Source organism: Nyctereutes procyonoides, unplaced genomic scaffold, assembly GCF_905146905.1.
Source record: "Nyctereutes procyonoides isolate TBG_1078 unplaced genomic scaffold, NYPRO_anot_genome, whole genome shotgun sequence".
NCBI lineage: Eukaryota > Metazoa > Chordata > Mammalia > Carnivora > Canidae > Nyctereutes > Nyctereutes procyonoides.
In genome coordinates this window covers 11,927,128-11,941,878 of record NW_026575147.1, presented here as the reverse complement: position 1 = coordinate 11,941,878, position 14,751 = coordinate 11,927,128, and the positions used below count along the sequence as shown (strand labels likewise).

The window sequence follows — 14,751 nt, the reverse complement described above, 5'->3', positions numbered from 1 at the left end:
AACTGAAAAGTGAGAGAAAGGAATTCCAATCTAGTGTAGGAATCAGGGAAACTCCATCTAGTGTCGCCTGGGCCACACAGCCATTCAAGGCCTTGTTCCCCTGGTCTGTAAAATGAGAAGGGATTTTGGTAATATCCAAGGCCCCTTGAGCTCTTACATTGATTGTCACGAAGGGGGGGTTTACTGGGAAACTGTTAACTGCAGAAGAGCATGGTCAAGAATTCTTTAAAGAGACCTAGTTCCCACCCTTGTCTCTAAGAAGGCGCTAGGCTAGGAGAGCATTGCTGGGTGCTCTGCAGAGCTGTAGGCTGTGTGGATGGCAGTGAACACAGGTTCGGTCATTTCCCATCACCTGGTCTGGCAGGAAAGGGCCTGGGTCAGCCTGGGAATGCCCTGTTTCCACTCTTCAAGTTTGGCTCCTTCCCACCCGAGAAAGAGGGGCCTCAGCTTACAGAACAGGATATGCTCTATCTGTGGTCAGAGGAGAGGCAGATGGGGGTAGGGGACGGAGGAGGCAGAAAGAAGGAAGCATTGGTTTCCTTCTTGGGAGGGCAGGAAACTCTGGGCAGCCACAGGGGGCCTGAGAGAGGAGCTGGAGAGGTGGTGAGCTAGGAAGCAGCCGCCCTCCGCAGCAGCAACACCAGCAGCCAGAGGGGCCTGGGGGATGCCCACCCTAGGAGCTGAGGCCAGCTCGCCTAGGGGTCCAGCCTTGCCTCCACACCAGGTTGGGCCCTTCCAGGCTCATTCAGAGCCATGGGGCAGTTCCTCTCAGAGAGGGAACAAAGGAAGAACTTGCACTATGGCGCTAGGGCACCCCTAGTCATGGCTCTGGTGTGGGGGCAGGCAGGCACCTGGGATCCCTGGACACCACCCTCAGGGCTGCCTCGCCAGAGTCTTATCATGTTTTTGCCATCTGTACTTGGTGCCTGGAAGGGAGGAGATAGCCATCGGTGTCCCTGGCTCACCAGTGGAGACGTTAGCTGCCTCTGGCATAACATGAAACCTATGATTTTTTGAGGAGTTACAATAATAGAGCTAATTTGATGTTTCATCACTGTGCTCTTGGGTGAGCAGAGGGGGAAGAGAGGCCTGGGCCTGAAACAGAGCAACCAGCCAGTGCAGGGCTCTGTTGCCATCTCCAGGGGCTGTGGAGCCGTGCTCCCTCTCCCTCAGCCTCCTCCCCCACTGCCTGTTTCTCCCTCCAGAGACGTGTCCTCACAATGCAGCTTGAAGATGGTGGAAGTCCATTCCCATCAGCTGGCAGATGCAGTTCCATGGCAGGACACCATAAGAAGGGGTTCGAAAGTTTGCAGAAATGCTTGAAGAATCTGCCCTGTGGGGGGTAAAGCCCACACATTCATTCAGCCTCTCAGTTCTCTCCATTTCATGATGAGAAGGTGAGGTCATCTGGTACAACGGTCTCATTTTATTTTACAGTTGAGGCAACAACAGTTCAGGGAGGCACAGTGACTTGCCCTAGATCATTCTACTGGTTAGCAGCACAGTTGTGATTAGATCCCAAGCCTCTTGGCTATAAGTTCATCCTAATGCTGTAGACATGTGAGCTGGAGGCTGCAGCCTGAGAAGCCCCATGAGATGTCTTCCCTAACCTTGTTTGTTGAAAGTGCTGATGGGTGGAGAATCCCAGGTGAGAATAGAGGAAAGAGACTGCCTGCAAACCAGCATAGCTTTCTATGGATCCTGAAGCCAGGAGCTGGCCTTTGAAAGTCATGGTAGAAGAGGTCCTCATTGCCACCCTCCACCCCTTCACCCAGGGACACGCTCAAGGTGGCTGCTCCTCCTTCTCCTCTTGCTGACCCATATGTCCAGGGGACACACCTGGCCCTTCAGCCTACCAGGTGGGTTTTGGTTAGCCTGCCCAGTGGCTGCAGGGCCACTACCTGCCCCAATGTGGCTGGAGAGTAAGAGTTTTATAGACTGCGTGCTTGCTGCATGTGCATCCTGGTTGTGCCAGCAGCTGGCAAAGTCTACCTTGTGCTCTCCTCATATGCCTCCAGATCAGGGGCTTAGAGCAGCTTCCCAGTGGGACACCACCCTGAGGACGGCTGATGCTTACAATCAGACAAGGTCAGAGAAGTTCAATGACTTTCACAGACATGCAGCTGGAAAATAGAAGAGTGGGGATTTGAACCTGAGGTTCTGCCCCAAACCCCATGTACTACCCCCTGGGGTTGTTTATACTAATTCCCTTGAGGCAGACTAGTGACTCCCTCCCCTCTGTTTGGTTGAAGAGCAAGGACCCCAGCTTTCCACCAGACCCCCAGTTGAGAGTTCCTTGTTGATTATTGTGGGTCTACATGAGGGCCACTAAAATGCCCAGAAACTGTAGAAGGCCAGGGAAATGGAATTTCTTGGCTCTGGAGAAGAGAAGATGGTGAAAATTAATATAGTCTTCCAGACCTTGAAGGCATAATGTCTGCATCATGATGAAGTCATAGATGGGAACTGCGAGAGAACAGCATACATGGGAGGCAGTGGGTTGGACACTGAAGAGAATTTCCTGAGTTCTAAGATAGTGGGATACTGAGAAAAGTGTGAGTAAGACATTTTAAACAGAGGGCTTCATTGTTCAGCATAGTGGAGTCCTGCTTAGAAGCTACAACTGGATGAGTTGACCAATCACCTGTGGTCTCTTGTGGTCTAGAAAATGCAATTAGAGTCATCTTGCTTAGATCTGCAAAGATCCCACATCAATGGAATGAATCCCGATATGACACCTGCAACTCTCTAATAAGCCCACAGGACTACAAACCATCCACTCACCCACCTCAAAACCTAGGGGAGCAAGACAATGAAAGTGAGGAAAATAGCTCCCACTCTGCAGGAGACAAACTTCATATAGGGGTTTCCCAGTCCCAGGCCTGGTGTCTGCATCCTAGCTCAGGTGGGAAGATCTGTGTAGAGACAGCCTAAGGTCCTTGCATGGAGACAAGAACTTCTGGCCCAGGGGTTCTGTCTACCACCAGTCCACCTTCCTCCAGGTGGGGTGGAGGGGAGTGAGTGGAGCATGCTCAGTTCCAGAGCAGGCTGAGTGACATGGTGGAAAAGAGCAAGGTCTTCAGCGTCAACAGACAGGAGTCCAAATCCAGACTTGGTCAATCACTCTGAGAGCTTACGCAAGTTACTGACCCTCTCTGAACCTCAAGATGACAATGATCATCGACTCTTCAGAGGAATGTGGTATGAATGAAATGAAAAAAAAATAGGTTAAGTATCCAGATGCTCCATATCTGTTAGTCTCCTTCTCTCTTGTCTTTGGCTTTGATCACCAAAATAAGTAGGTTAAAAGAAGTAGAATAAACTTCAAAATCCTGGCCAGAGTGTGCATGCTCAATTGGTTCTTCTAACTGGAAACGGCAGTGGTCCTCACCTTGGTGAGGGTGGGGCCCAATAATCTGCATTTCTGGCAACTCCCAAGTGGTGTTGATGCTGCTGGTCAGGGAAACACACTTGGAAAACTACTGCAATAGGGGTATTTACAACTAACATCAGACATCTTTAAAACCCTCCCCGGGCTTCTTAAACCCTCTAAATTTGGGACAGGTGCCTTCTTGCTAAAATGTAGCTATCCAGTGTACATGTGGTACATAGAGAAAAGGTAAAGAGCTCGAGTGAGCATGCCGCTCCAGGAGGACCTTGCATGGCTTTGATCCATCAGAACCCTTGTGTGCACCCAACAAAAGGGAAGAGGCCCTTCCATCATCCCAACTTTTTTGGTGGCATTGATATTGAATGACTTTGCTTATGTTCCGTGAGGATGTTCCATGTCACTGTGGTTCTACTAGGGTCTGATCCAGGGTGGCCACAGAATCCCCTCATGCTATAAACTGCTGATACACAAGAATCACCTGGGGATCTTCTCAATCATTCACACCCCACCTTTGGAGATTCTGACTTAGTATGTCTTGGGCACAGCTCAAGAATCCAACCTCTACCTCCCCCGAGGAAGGGCCAGTACAGGAGAGTTTCAGACCACACCCCAAGGAACATCTTATGTGGCTCAACCCTGAAACCATCTCATTCCTCAGGGGGACACTCCTGGATAGACCAGAGACTGAGGTTAACCAAGGTCTACACCTGTCACCAACCCTTTCTACCACCTTCTTAACCAGGTGCGGACCACAAAGCTAAGTTGTTCATTCATTCAACGATTATTTGCTAAGCACGTGTTATATTCCAGGCACAGTGCTCAGTCCTAGGAATATTAGTGGTGAGTAAAATATAGAGCCAGGACTAGGGTAAGGGAGACAAGGTAACTAGGGGGCAAAATGTAAGGAGGTCCTCACTCTTAGAGGCATGCATGAACCTGAGAGTGAGGGCCTCCTTCCCTTTTGTATTCTGGGCACCTGGTTTACTTCACCCAAGTCTCCCTCCTGGTGAGACGGACCCAGTCCCTATCCCTTGGGAACACACAGTCCAGAGCAGGGGGTGGCCTTGGAGGAAGTGACCTGAAGGGTGAGTGGACACCTGCCATGTGAAGAGTTGGGGAAAGAATGGTTAAATGGAGAGAGCCAGATATGCGGAGTCCTGGGAGCAGGGCACCCCAGAACTCTGCTGTTGCTGTGGGAGGGTGAGAGTGAAGATTTGGATCCTAATCAGTTAGGGCCCTGTAGGTCTTGGTAAGTGTTTTGGATTGTATTCCTAGTGCAAGGGGACACCACTGGAGGGTTTTAAGCAGAAGAGTGACGTGCTTCACTTTAGAATTTTGAAAGAGGACTCTGGCTGCCATGTGGAAAGTGGGACAGGTGAACACAGGGAAGCGGAGAGGTCCATTAGGAGGTGGTTGTAAGTGGGCAGGTGAAAGATGGTTTTGCCCTTTGTGTGATACTAGAGAGGGAGAGAAGTGGGCAGGCTTGAGACTGAATTTGGAGGTGGAATTGACGAGGTTGGTGATAAACTATATAAAAAAGAGAGAGAAAGGCGAGCATCAACATTAATGTCTCATTTCTGACTCGAGTAACTGGGTGGATGGAGGGACCATTTCCCAAGTTGGGCAAAACTAGGGGAGGATGTACATGGCAGATCAAAGTTCACCTTTACACATCTGAGAGATTTTAGATTTCTGTGAGATGTCCACATTGAGACTTCGTGTTGGATATATGCATCTGGAGTCTAGAAGAGAGGTCTGAGAGGGGCCATAAATTTGGGAGTCCTGAGAACGAAAGTGGGCTTTAACATTATGGATGAGCAGAGAGAGAGAGAATGAGTGTTTAGAATTCCACTGTTTAGAGGCAGGATGGGAGGAGGATGGAGCAGAAACTGGGAGGGAGAAGCCAGACAGGTGGGAGGAGGCCTGAAGGAAGTGGGTGCTCCAGAGTAGGATGGTCAACTATGGGAAAGGCTACAAAGCGCCTCTTTACCGAATAGCCACACCATAGTAAGACCAAGGGATTGTCTTGTGTTGGAGCAGGAGATGGGGGAAGACCTAAACCCTCAGGTCAGCAAAGAAACAAGGAAGCTAGAGCCCCCGTCACTGGCCATTCAAGCATGTGCCCGTGGCCCAGACCAAAGCTCTGCCAGTCTGGCATCACCCAGGGCAGCACCTGTTTGCAGAAATGCCCCTCCACTGCCCCAGGAGATCATCTCCCTGGCACCTGGGCATCTTCCCTCCTGCTAAGAGGTCCCCCCCGCCCCCCCCCCACCACCCTGCTCTGGGGCAGAGGTCAGATCACTCACTGTGGAGATGAGATGGAGATGCCTGTCCTCTCCCCGGGGAGACTGACAGCTGTTTGACAGCCGCACAGCAGGACAACTGGAGGCAAGAAATGAAGACAGATTCTCATCGTTAACTTCATTAATGTGCCATTTATTCCTCTCTGTCATTAATGAAATGCCAGTGGAGGACCAGAGCAGAGTCCCTGGCCCCCTGACCTCCCATGGACAAGCACCCATGGAGCAGACATTCTAGCCTGATCAGGCATCAACTCCATCTCTTCTAGAACTTTCCCAAACTCTCCTCTCCTCAAGCTCCTTCCACCCCCTCGAAACCCCTCTCCCTCTCCACCCACCTTTTAAAGAGTCATTAAGATGAGATCTGTACCTCCTGGTGTGATTCTGACTCACGGATATTTGCCCAAAAGTAATGGTGCCTGTGAAACACTAAACCTCTTTTCGAGGGCAGGTTCATGGAGGAGAAGCTGAGAAAAAGTTTCCTAAATAAAACCATCTGTTTCCCTGAAGATGCTCAGTTACAGAAACCTTTGCCTCCCGCTGATGGGCTTTAATCTCTTGAAAGTCCCAGTGAGCCAGCCCAGCCCGGGGATCTCACCCACTCCCTCCTGCTTCCCTGGGGGCCATCCAGGGCTCTCCGTCTGTACCACAGGCTGCAGCTGGAGTCCACTGACTTCATTCAAGGCACCTCTATCCTGTCAGATCATTTATTCATAGGGCTGCAAAGCCCTTGGGGCAGAAGGCACTTGAGAGAGCAGGCAGGGATGGAACTCAGGGATGGATGGAACCCCGCAGGGAGTGCAAGCATCACAGCAGCCATCAGCCCTCCACCTCAGCCTCCCCCCTTGCTCCCCCACCACCCCTGGCAAGTTCCCCAGAGCCCAGGAGCCCAGGCAAGGGGAGGGGTGAGGAGGGATCCAGCCCACCCTCCGTCCCTCCCCACCTGGCAGCACTCACAGTGGGAGCCCTGGTGGCAGCCAGGGAAGAAGAACACCCGCCCCCCTCAGATCCACTCCCAGCAGGGAGTGGAGCCAGCCCTGGGGGTGCTGGGCGGACAGGGTGTCAGTCTGTCCTCCTCTGCAGCCCCATCATCCAGCAGATCACTAGGACCTCCTGGTTGTGTTCTCAAAACACCCCGCCTTGGCTTCAAGACATTTGTGACAGGATCTTCAGAAGCAAGGCTGGCAGGGACTCCCAAGTCACACCAGGGGAGTGAGAATAGGCACCCCGGAGGAGGGAAGAGAGCACCTGGCCTGGAAAGATGCGTGTGGTCAGCGGTAGGGACAGATTCTTTCAGGCAGTGGCCAGAACAGGGCCAAGGCACGGAGATGTGAGAGAACCTGGAGCATTTGGGGAAGTAGGGGGTCCTAGGGAGGAGGACGGTGTAGTTGCCAAAGCTGTGGGCATCAGAACCAGGAGCCTGGGTTCCTGCTTCAGCTCTGCCATTTGCTGTGTGTCCCGGGTCAGTTGCATGGCCTTGCTGTGCTTCAGCGTCCCCATGTAGAGAACAGGGACAGTACCAGTGCCCATCTCGCAGACTTAGGTGAAGACTATCTGGCTTACTATGTTTAGAAGCTAAGGACAGAATGGCCCGTGGTAGGGCTCCCAAAGTAGGATGGCTGGAAAAAAAGCCACGAAGAAACTTGAGTGTGGCTTGATCCTATATTGATTCTCTGGCTGACTCCTGGCAGCTCAAGGAGGTGGGCTGAAAGGTTCAAGGTAGGAGTCCTGCAGGCCCTGTCCCTGAGCCTCTTTTTATCTGTTGTTATATATTTGCACTTCTGGATGAAGAAGAGGTTTTCTATCTACAAACTGGATTTGAAGTGGGGAGCCATTGTAGGATTCGGAGCAGAAGAACAGCACCCCTATTTACAGCAAGGAGGGTAGGTCAGAGGGAATAGGCAGGGAGGGGAGATCAGAAAGCGCCGAGGTCCAGGCCAGAGTGGTGCAGGTCAGAGCTAAGATTGTGCAGAGGGGAAGAGAGGCCCCAGGGTCAGGGCTGGGGGTGGGGGGACACTTGGAAGGCACAGCAGCTCGCCTGGCTAGGTGTGGAGTCTGTGAGAGGTGCAGGAACTGGCCCATTCGGGTTTCCTCGCCCCCCTGCTCTCTGTTCTCCACAAGCCTGCTGAGGTCTCTGCTTCACACAGGGAATAAAATGCAAACATCTTTCAAGGTCTCTGACATCTGGCCCTGCCTCTCATGGCTCCTGACCCCTTGTCCTGTGCTGTTCTGGTCCCCCAGGCTCTCCAGTTCAGTAGCCACCTCTCACTGCCCCAAACCTGCATGTTTCCAGGCCCAGGGCTTGCTTTGCTGTCTTCTCTTCTTCCTGGTGGCTGGCCACCCCCTCCCTCTCTTGGTGGCTGGCCACGCCCTCCTTCTTTCAGGCCTGACCACCTTCCTGACCACTCTAACATGTTACCTGCCACCCTCCCTACCCCCCTGTCATGTCCCCAGTTCATTCACTGCCCTTGGATACTCTCTTCCTTAGTTTATTTTTGTCTCCCCTCCCTGGAATACAGGCTCCTGGATTGCTGGGACCTTGTCTGTCTTGTCACCACTGTCTCCCCATATTCACGAACCTTTAGTAGGTGGGTAACAAATGAATGACATCCATGAAATTGGTCTCCGGTGTGGGTGTCTGAGTGGAAGGTGTGACACTGTGAACTGGCTGGGGCAGGTCCCAGGGCAGACTCCTCAGTGGGGGCCATGAGGCAGCCAGGGAGGTCCCTGCCCTATTCCAAGCCTGCCCTGGACAGTTTCAATCCCCACCCTGCTTCTCACCTTCTAACACACAGAACCTCTCGTGTCCCCTCCCTCTACCTAAAAGGTCCTCACTTGTTTTCCTCTGCTAGCAAACTCCCTTTGCTCACCTTGCTGGACTCTATAGAATATCACCTTCCCTCTGGGAAGCCTACCCTGCAAACCCGGGCACTTGGTAATTCCCTCCTCCACTCCCCCCACATCCTGCCCACGCCTCTCTTAAAGCACTGATAAGACCAATGTATTACTTCCTTCTATGCTTTTCTCTCCCCTGTCCCTAAACTGTAAGGCCTTTATAATATTTGTAATTATAAAGTAATCATTATAATAGCAGCTAGTGCTTTCTGAGAGCCTACTCTGTGCCAGGCACTATGCCAAACACTTTATACAAATGACTTCACTTAATCCTAACAACAAACCCTAAGAAGTAGATACTGTTAGCCCCATTTTACAGATTAGGAAGCCAACACTATGAAAGGCTAAATAAGTTGCACTGCTAATAAATAAACATCAGAGCTGGAGCTTGAACCCAGAGCTGCCTGACCCCAAATCCCTATTCTCAACTTTTCGCTCATCAACCAGTATTTACCGAGCTTTTACTATGGATCAGGCACGGGCCAAGACATGACAGGTATGATGATGAATGATACCGGACCCCATCCCTACCCTCAAAGAGCCCACACAACATTTATCAAATAATCCCCACAAGCAACAGGAAAGTGATGGTGGTGGCCTGTGCTACGGAAGAGGGTGGTCTGTGGTACTTTGGGGGCACATACCCAGCCCCAAGTGCCAGCCCCCATATCTGACTCAGCTCTACCCCTGATTCCAAGCCTCAAGCCTTCACAGAGGGATTGCTCACTGGATGTTTTTCTACCCATTGGAGCCAGATTGGCTTCCACCCTGTCTCTGTTCCAGGCCCCCCTGCCCTAGGGTAGCTTAACAGCACTTCTGCCCCGTGTTTCAGAGATCTTTTTAGGTCTCCCGTGGCCTTTCTGAAAGTGCAGCGGATGCTTCTCTGCTGATGAGGAGAGATTCAGACAAGCCACTTAATGATTAAGAGACATGAAGTGTTCTCTAAGAGATGGGGAAGTACAATTCTTGCTTTGCTCAGCCTGGATTCCCAAGACAGATGTGGAGCATTGACGCCACTCATTGCCTATCTGGGAGGAAGAGAAGAAGGCTAGCCGTGGAGAAAAATAAAACATGTGGGGGCAGCGGGGACTGAAGGAGTAAGAGGATTTGGATTTCAAGATGAAGTTGCTAGATTCCTTGAGGCGGGCAATAGATAGCAGTCAGGCATCCAGAGGCCATCTCAACTAGACATGTGGGTGGTAGGTTTTCCAGTGTGAATCCTTGTTTTTTATGGTTGGCAGGAAGGGACCTGGTTTTTATGGTTTTTATGGCTGGCAGGAAGATCCTCTCATATTACAGACTGAAGTCCAGAGATGTGAAATGATGTGCCCAAGTTTTTGTGGCTGGTTGGTGACTGGAGGACTAAAGCCCAAGTCTCCTGACTTGCAATTCACTGCTTTTTCCTGGGCAGCCCACAGATCAGAATTCTCTTCTCTGCTTAGGGCTATGTGAGTGCATCAAAGAGATGGAAATGCCTCAGTGAGCTGTTGCAGACAGCCTACTGGGGAACCAGCATGAGCAATGGTAGGCAGTGGATGGGACTTTAAGAATATTACTGCCCAGACACCTGGGCACTACAGGCAGGGGGAGAGTGCTGAAGTTAGGTGGACAGCTTGCACCTAAGGACAGGCTTTTCCAGGAGCCAGCACCCTGGCTCTCCCTCCCCTGGCAGCAGGTCTGCCCCCTCCAAACACTACTCAGGACATAAAGCCAACTGCCACTGGTCCCAGATCTGCCCCCATCAGCCTGTAGGTTAGTGGTCAAGAGGGCCAAGTTGGCCTCTGCCGATTTCTGGACAGAGGTGACCTCTCCATCACTGGGGAGCTCATTACTAACCAGCGGCCCTAAGGCGGCTTCCCCTGACAGCAAGTGAAGATGAAAGCAATAATGTGTGGGTAGTTCTGCAGCCCCTGGTCACCCTGGTTTTATTAAAGCCAAAGTTTCAAGCATCACTAATGAGGATAAAAGGCTGGCAATGAGTCTAGGATCTGGGGCCAAAACCTCCTAAGAAAGGGTGTGGGTGGGGCAGAGCAAGGACCTATCAAGGCCACCCACGGGGCTTTAGCTGAGGCCCAGCTTTCCAGAGAAGGAGGTGGCTGCCAGGAGATGCTGACTCTGTTTGCTCAACTTCTGGTCCCTCTATTTACTCAAAAATATCCTCTTTTTTTTTCTTTATCAAATAAGCCAGTCCTCCGCTGCCTGCATGTACAAGGGTAAATGTCCCCTCGATCCACTGAGCCAAGGGCAGCCAACTTGTGGTCAGGCCCAGTGAGGCCCAGTCACCCACGGCAGAAGGTCCTGGGTCCAGCTTGGGGCCCCTTGGCTCCTATTTTCTCTCTGCCTGCAAGTCATGGGTAGATCTTGGCCCATTCCCTTTACCATGGATGGAGAAAGGAGTTTACAGTCAGGAACAGGGACCAGGGTGGAGGTAGGGGGGTCCGCTAACCACCCTAAAGACTCAGCACCTACATGCTGCCCAGCTGCCACTGTCATGTCAAGAAAGGGCTCCCTTGCAGAAAAGAGGGGGTCCTGCCGGTTTGGGGCTCCCCTGGAGGGAACCTTCCTTGAGAGCAGTTCATAGAGCTGCACATGATTCCATTTACCCCAAGAGATCCCCCAAACACTAAGCAAGTCTCCTAAGTTCATAAACAAATCAACTCGGATGCCCCCCCGCCCCAAATAAGACAGCCCTTAAAAGTGCCACTCTGCATTGTAGGATGATAATGGAGGGGAAACTGCTCTCCTCAGAGGGGCCACAGGATTCCTTCCTAGGCCCTACCTTGATGGCAACACTGACATTGAGAACCACTCCTTCCAGGGCTCTCCTGGCTAAAGATACAGCCATGTACTTCTACCGGTGCTTCTCTGATGGTTGACCACCTCTGGGGCACGAGTAGGTATAAAGCAAAGCCTAGCCCCAAAGGGGCTTCCAGTCACCAGATGCTAGTGGGAGGGCATGGCAGCAGCAGAGGGGGGACTTGGAAACCCCTAGTGGCTCAGGGGCAGAAGGTGCTGCAGGGGCATAGGAGAGAGATGCTGTCTGTGGGCTGGACCCTGGGTAAGGACACCTGCAGGATGCATAGGACTGTCTACGCAAAGACAAGAAGAGGAACATTCTTGCAAAAGGGACCAAAGCTACATCAGCCTGTGGAGCAGAGGACTGGCATAGAGGAATGGAGAGAAATAATCAGGTGAGGAAGTAAGACGGGACCTCAGTACAAGCTAAGAAGATGGATCTTGATTCCAGAAGCTGAACAAGGGGAGCCACCGGGGGTGTTTGAGCAGCAGCCTTGATCTGTATAAATTGGCACCAGGGCACTGGTCATTCAAGTTACTCAACTTGGGCGAGCTACTTAGCTTCACCAAACAATCCTTTCCTCCTGTTTGCAGTGGAGACAGTAAAAGCACTTGCCTTATAGGGCTATGGTAAGACTCACTGAGATCTTTTGACCAAAGACTTGGCACATGGTGCACACACAAGAGCATTAGTTCTTCTTGCTGTCGTTGAATCTGAAAGGTTTCTCTAACTTTGGGCAGGAATGGATTCATTTTTCTCATTATGAGAGAAATGAAGGGAGCCACCCTGCCCCCATTCCTTGTATCTCGGTGCCTCAGAGATGGAACCTTCAGCCAGGTACACTGGGGACCCCTGCATAAGAGGAAGGTCACCCTCCCTCAACAATATGCCACCAGGGTTGTTTCCTGTGTCTCCCTCCTTGGACTAAGGGACTAGGGAAACAGGAGACACTCCTGTGGGAGATGGGGATCCTGGCATCTCCTTTTTATGGGTGTACCCCCACTGGACTGTGTGTGTGTGTGTTGAGGGGGGACTATATACTCTCCACAAAGCATGATGCCTCTAACAGGTTCTCAGTAAATGTGAATTGGCAGATACATGAACAAATGTAGGAACTTGTGTGGTGTAAGGTCTAGAGGAGCCAGGGTTACTTTCAGGTGCTGCCTGGGTGTGCTGGAAGGTGCTCCAAGACAGAGCGTGTGCGAGGAGTGTGCTCCTAAGGGCTGGGAATCCAGTTGTGTCTCCCACCAGCTATGTAAGCCTGGGCAGAGCCTTAGACCTGTGTTTGAACGCTGAGCTCCTCCCATCTGTGAAGTGGAGGGAAGAAGGACAGTATTCCCTGCCCTACAGGTGGCTGCGAGCATAAGAGCTCAGGGGTGTGGGTCTCAGCTCACTGGCTCTGTGGCCTGAACCCCTCCTGGGGCCCTGGTATGGTTCACCTGCCGCTACTCTGGGGTTTAACTGTGAGGGCGAGTATAAAGACCAAGACTGGATCTTTTGCTAGGGCAAGGGTGGGTACCAGTTCTGCCCAGAGGAGAGCACTGGGACCACCTCCTCTGGAAGGGGATGGAAGAGTCTTGGATTCTTCTCCAGTTGGGGCCAGGTGTCAGGTGTCTCTAGGAGTCCCCAGGGAAGGAAGTTCTTTGTGAGGAGTAGGGACAAAAACTTTGGTGTCACCCTTGACTGCTCTCTTTCTCACACGTTGCCTTCTCAGGGAGGCCTTCCCTGGCCAGCCTGTCTAAAATGTCAATATCTATGGCATCCCCTGTGAGCATAACACATCCCCTTGTCCTGCCTTGCATTTTTCTCCTCGATACTTTTTATCATCTAACTTTTGACCTTTTTTTCTTTTCCTTGTCCAAGTAAAATGGAAGCTCTGTAAAGGTGCACGCGCACATGTGTGTGTGAATGTGTGTTGTTCTTTCCCATATCTTAGAGATAACCCAGAACAACACCTGGCACCCAGTAGGTGCTCAGTGAATATTTGTTGATTGACTGGCTGAATGAATGAATGAATGAAATGAAGCAAAGAGCTCCATCTGAAATCAGAGCCACCCCAAACCCTGCCCCCATCTTTCCCCCCAGGGCTGGGGAGCACCAGACCAGCCTCAGAGCTTGGGGGAGGTTTCGCAGCAACAGCATCCTCCTTCATCAAGTGAGGAAGCAGCCCGGCAAAGTGCTGCTTAACTTGACAGACAGACATGCTTATCCTCTTTGAAGTTTTCCTCTTCCCTGTTACTGAGAAACTTCCTGGGATTGGGACCTGCCAGGGGCAGGAGAGGCAGCAGAGTGCATACTCTCTGCCAGGGTCGTTTTTGAAGGATGATCACATTTGAGGGAAAAAGACGAGGTGGATCCAGGACCTGCACAAACCGGGGGTGGGGAGCATACATCTTGGTCGGCAGCATGGCCTGAGCGACGACACAATTGCTTGTGCTTTCATGCAGAGGCCTGGAAGTTAGGCAAGTGGGTGGGCTTCCAGAGAGGTGAGGAAGCTGCTGGCCAGAGGGGCTGGTGAGGAAGAGCTGAGCTGAGGACTGGATGCAGCCCTGCTGGGAGAGAGCCCCGGATGGCCCAAGCATGTCTTGCCGGGACACTGTCATGACCACAGACAGGCAAGGGGCTGGGATGTGGAGTCAAGGGGACCATGGGTGAGCTGGAGGGGAACAGGGCTGGTCCGGAGGCTGCAACCGAGACACACATGTAGGACAGGTCAGGACAAAGCAGGGTGGCGGGGACCAGGACCAGAATCTGAGCAGAGTTGAGAAGGAGCAATTCTACAGAAGAGGCAATATTGTTATCATTGTCTTTTATTCCCAGTTACTCCCAGCATGGAGGCCAGACCCTTGGGTCCAGAAGACCTGGTACTCTGCCTCAAAGAATGTTCTCCTGGGCACCCGAGTGGCTGGCAGCAGCGGCCCTGAGAGCTGTATGCCCCTCATCTGCCCTCTCGTCTGCTTCTTTGCAGGAAAGCGTGGACCTGGGAGAGATCATGTTCTCCTTGTGCTACCTGCCCACAGCAGGCAGGCTCACCCTCACGGTGATCAAATGTCGGAACCTCAAGGCGATGGACATCACAGGCTATTCAGGTACCTCTCCTCCCCAGGTGGCCTGCCATGCGGTCTTCCAGCCACCCAGACATTAGGACTTGGAAAGAGTTTAGAGAGGAGGGGAAAGAACTGTCAGTATTCTCAGAAGAGGAGCACCAGCTCTGGATTCCAATTCCAGCTCTGCCAATTCCTTGCTGTGTAATGCTTTGAATTTTCTAACCTGAAAAAACCAAAACCAAAACCAAAAAACTTTGGCAGGTTGCTTTAACGGATAAATGAGTTAGTGCATGTAAGTGCTTACTGTTGTGCCACATAATA

The 14,751-nt window shown here is 51.8% G+C and overlaps 1 protein-coding gene across 1 annotated transcript in view; it reads left to right on the top strand.

Annotated features, from left to right (window-relative positions):
* The window catches only part of SYT6 (synaptotagmin 6), a 58,625-nt gene that overhangs the window by 32,289 nt on the left and 11,585 nt on the right, over positions 1-14,751 (top strand). Inside the window, exon 4 of the mRNA XM_055312597.1 lies at positions 14,352-14,472. Within this exon, the coding sequence (XP_055168572.1) occupies positions 14,352-14,472 (121 nt within the window). The remainder of the gene's footprint in view (positions 1-14,351; positions 14,473-14,751) is intronic.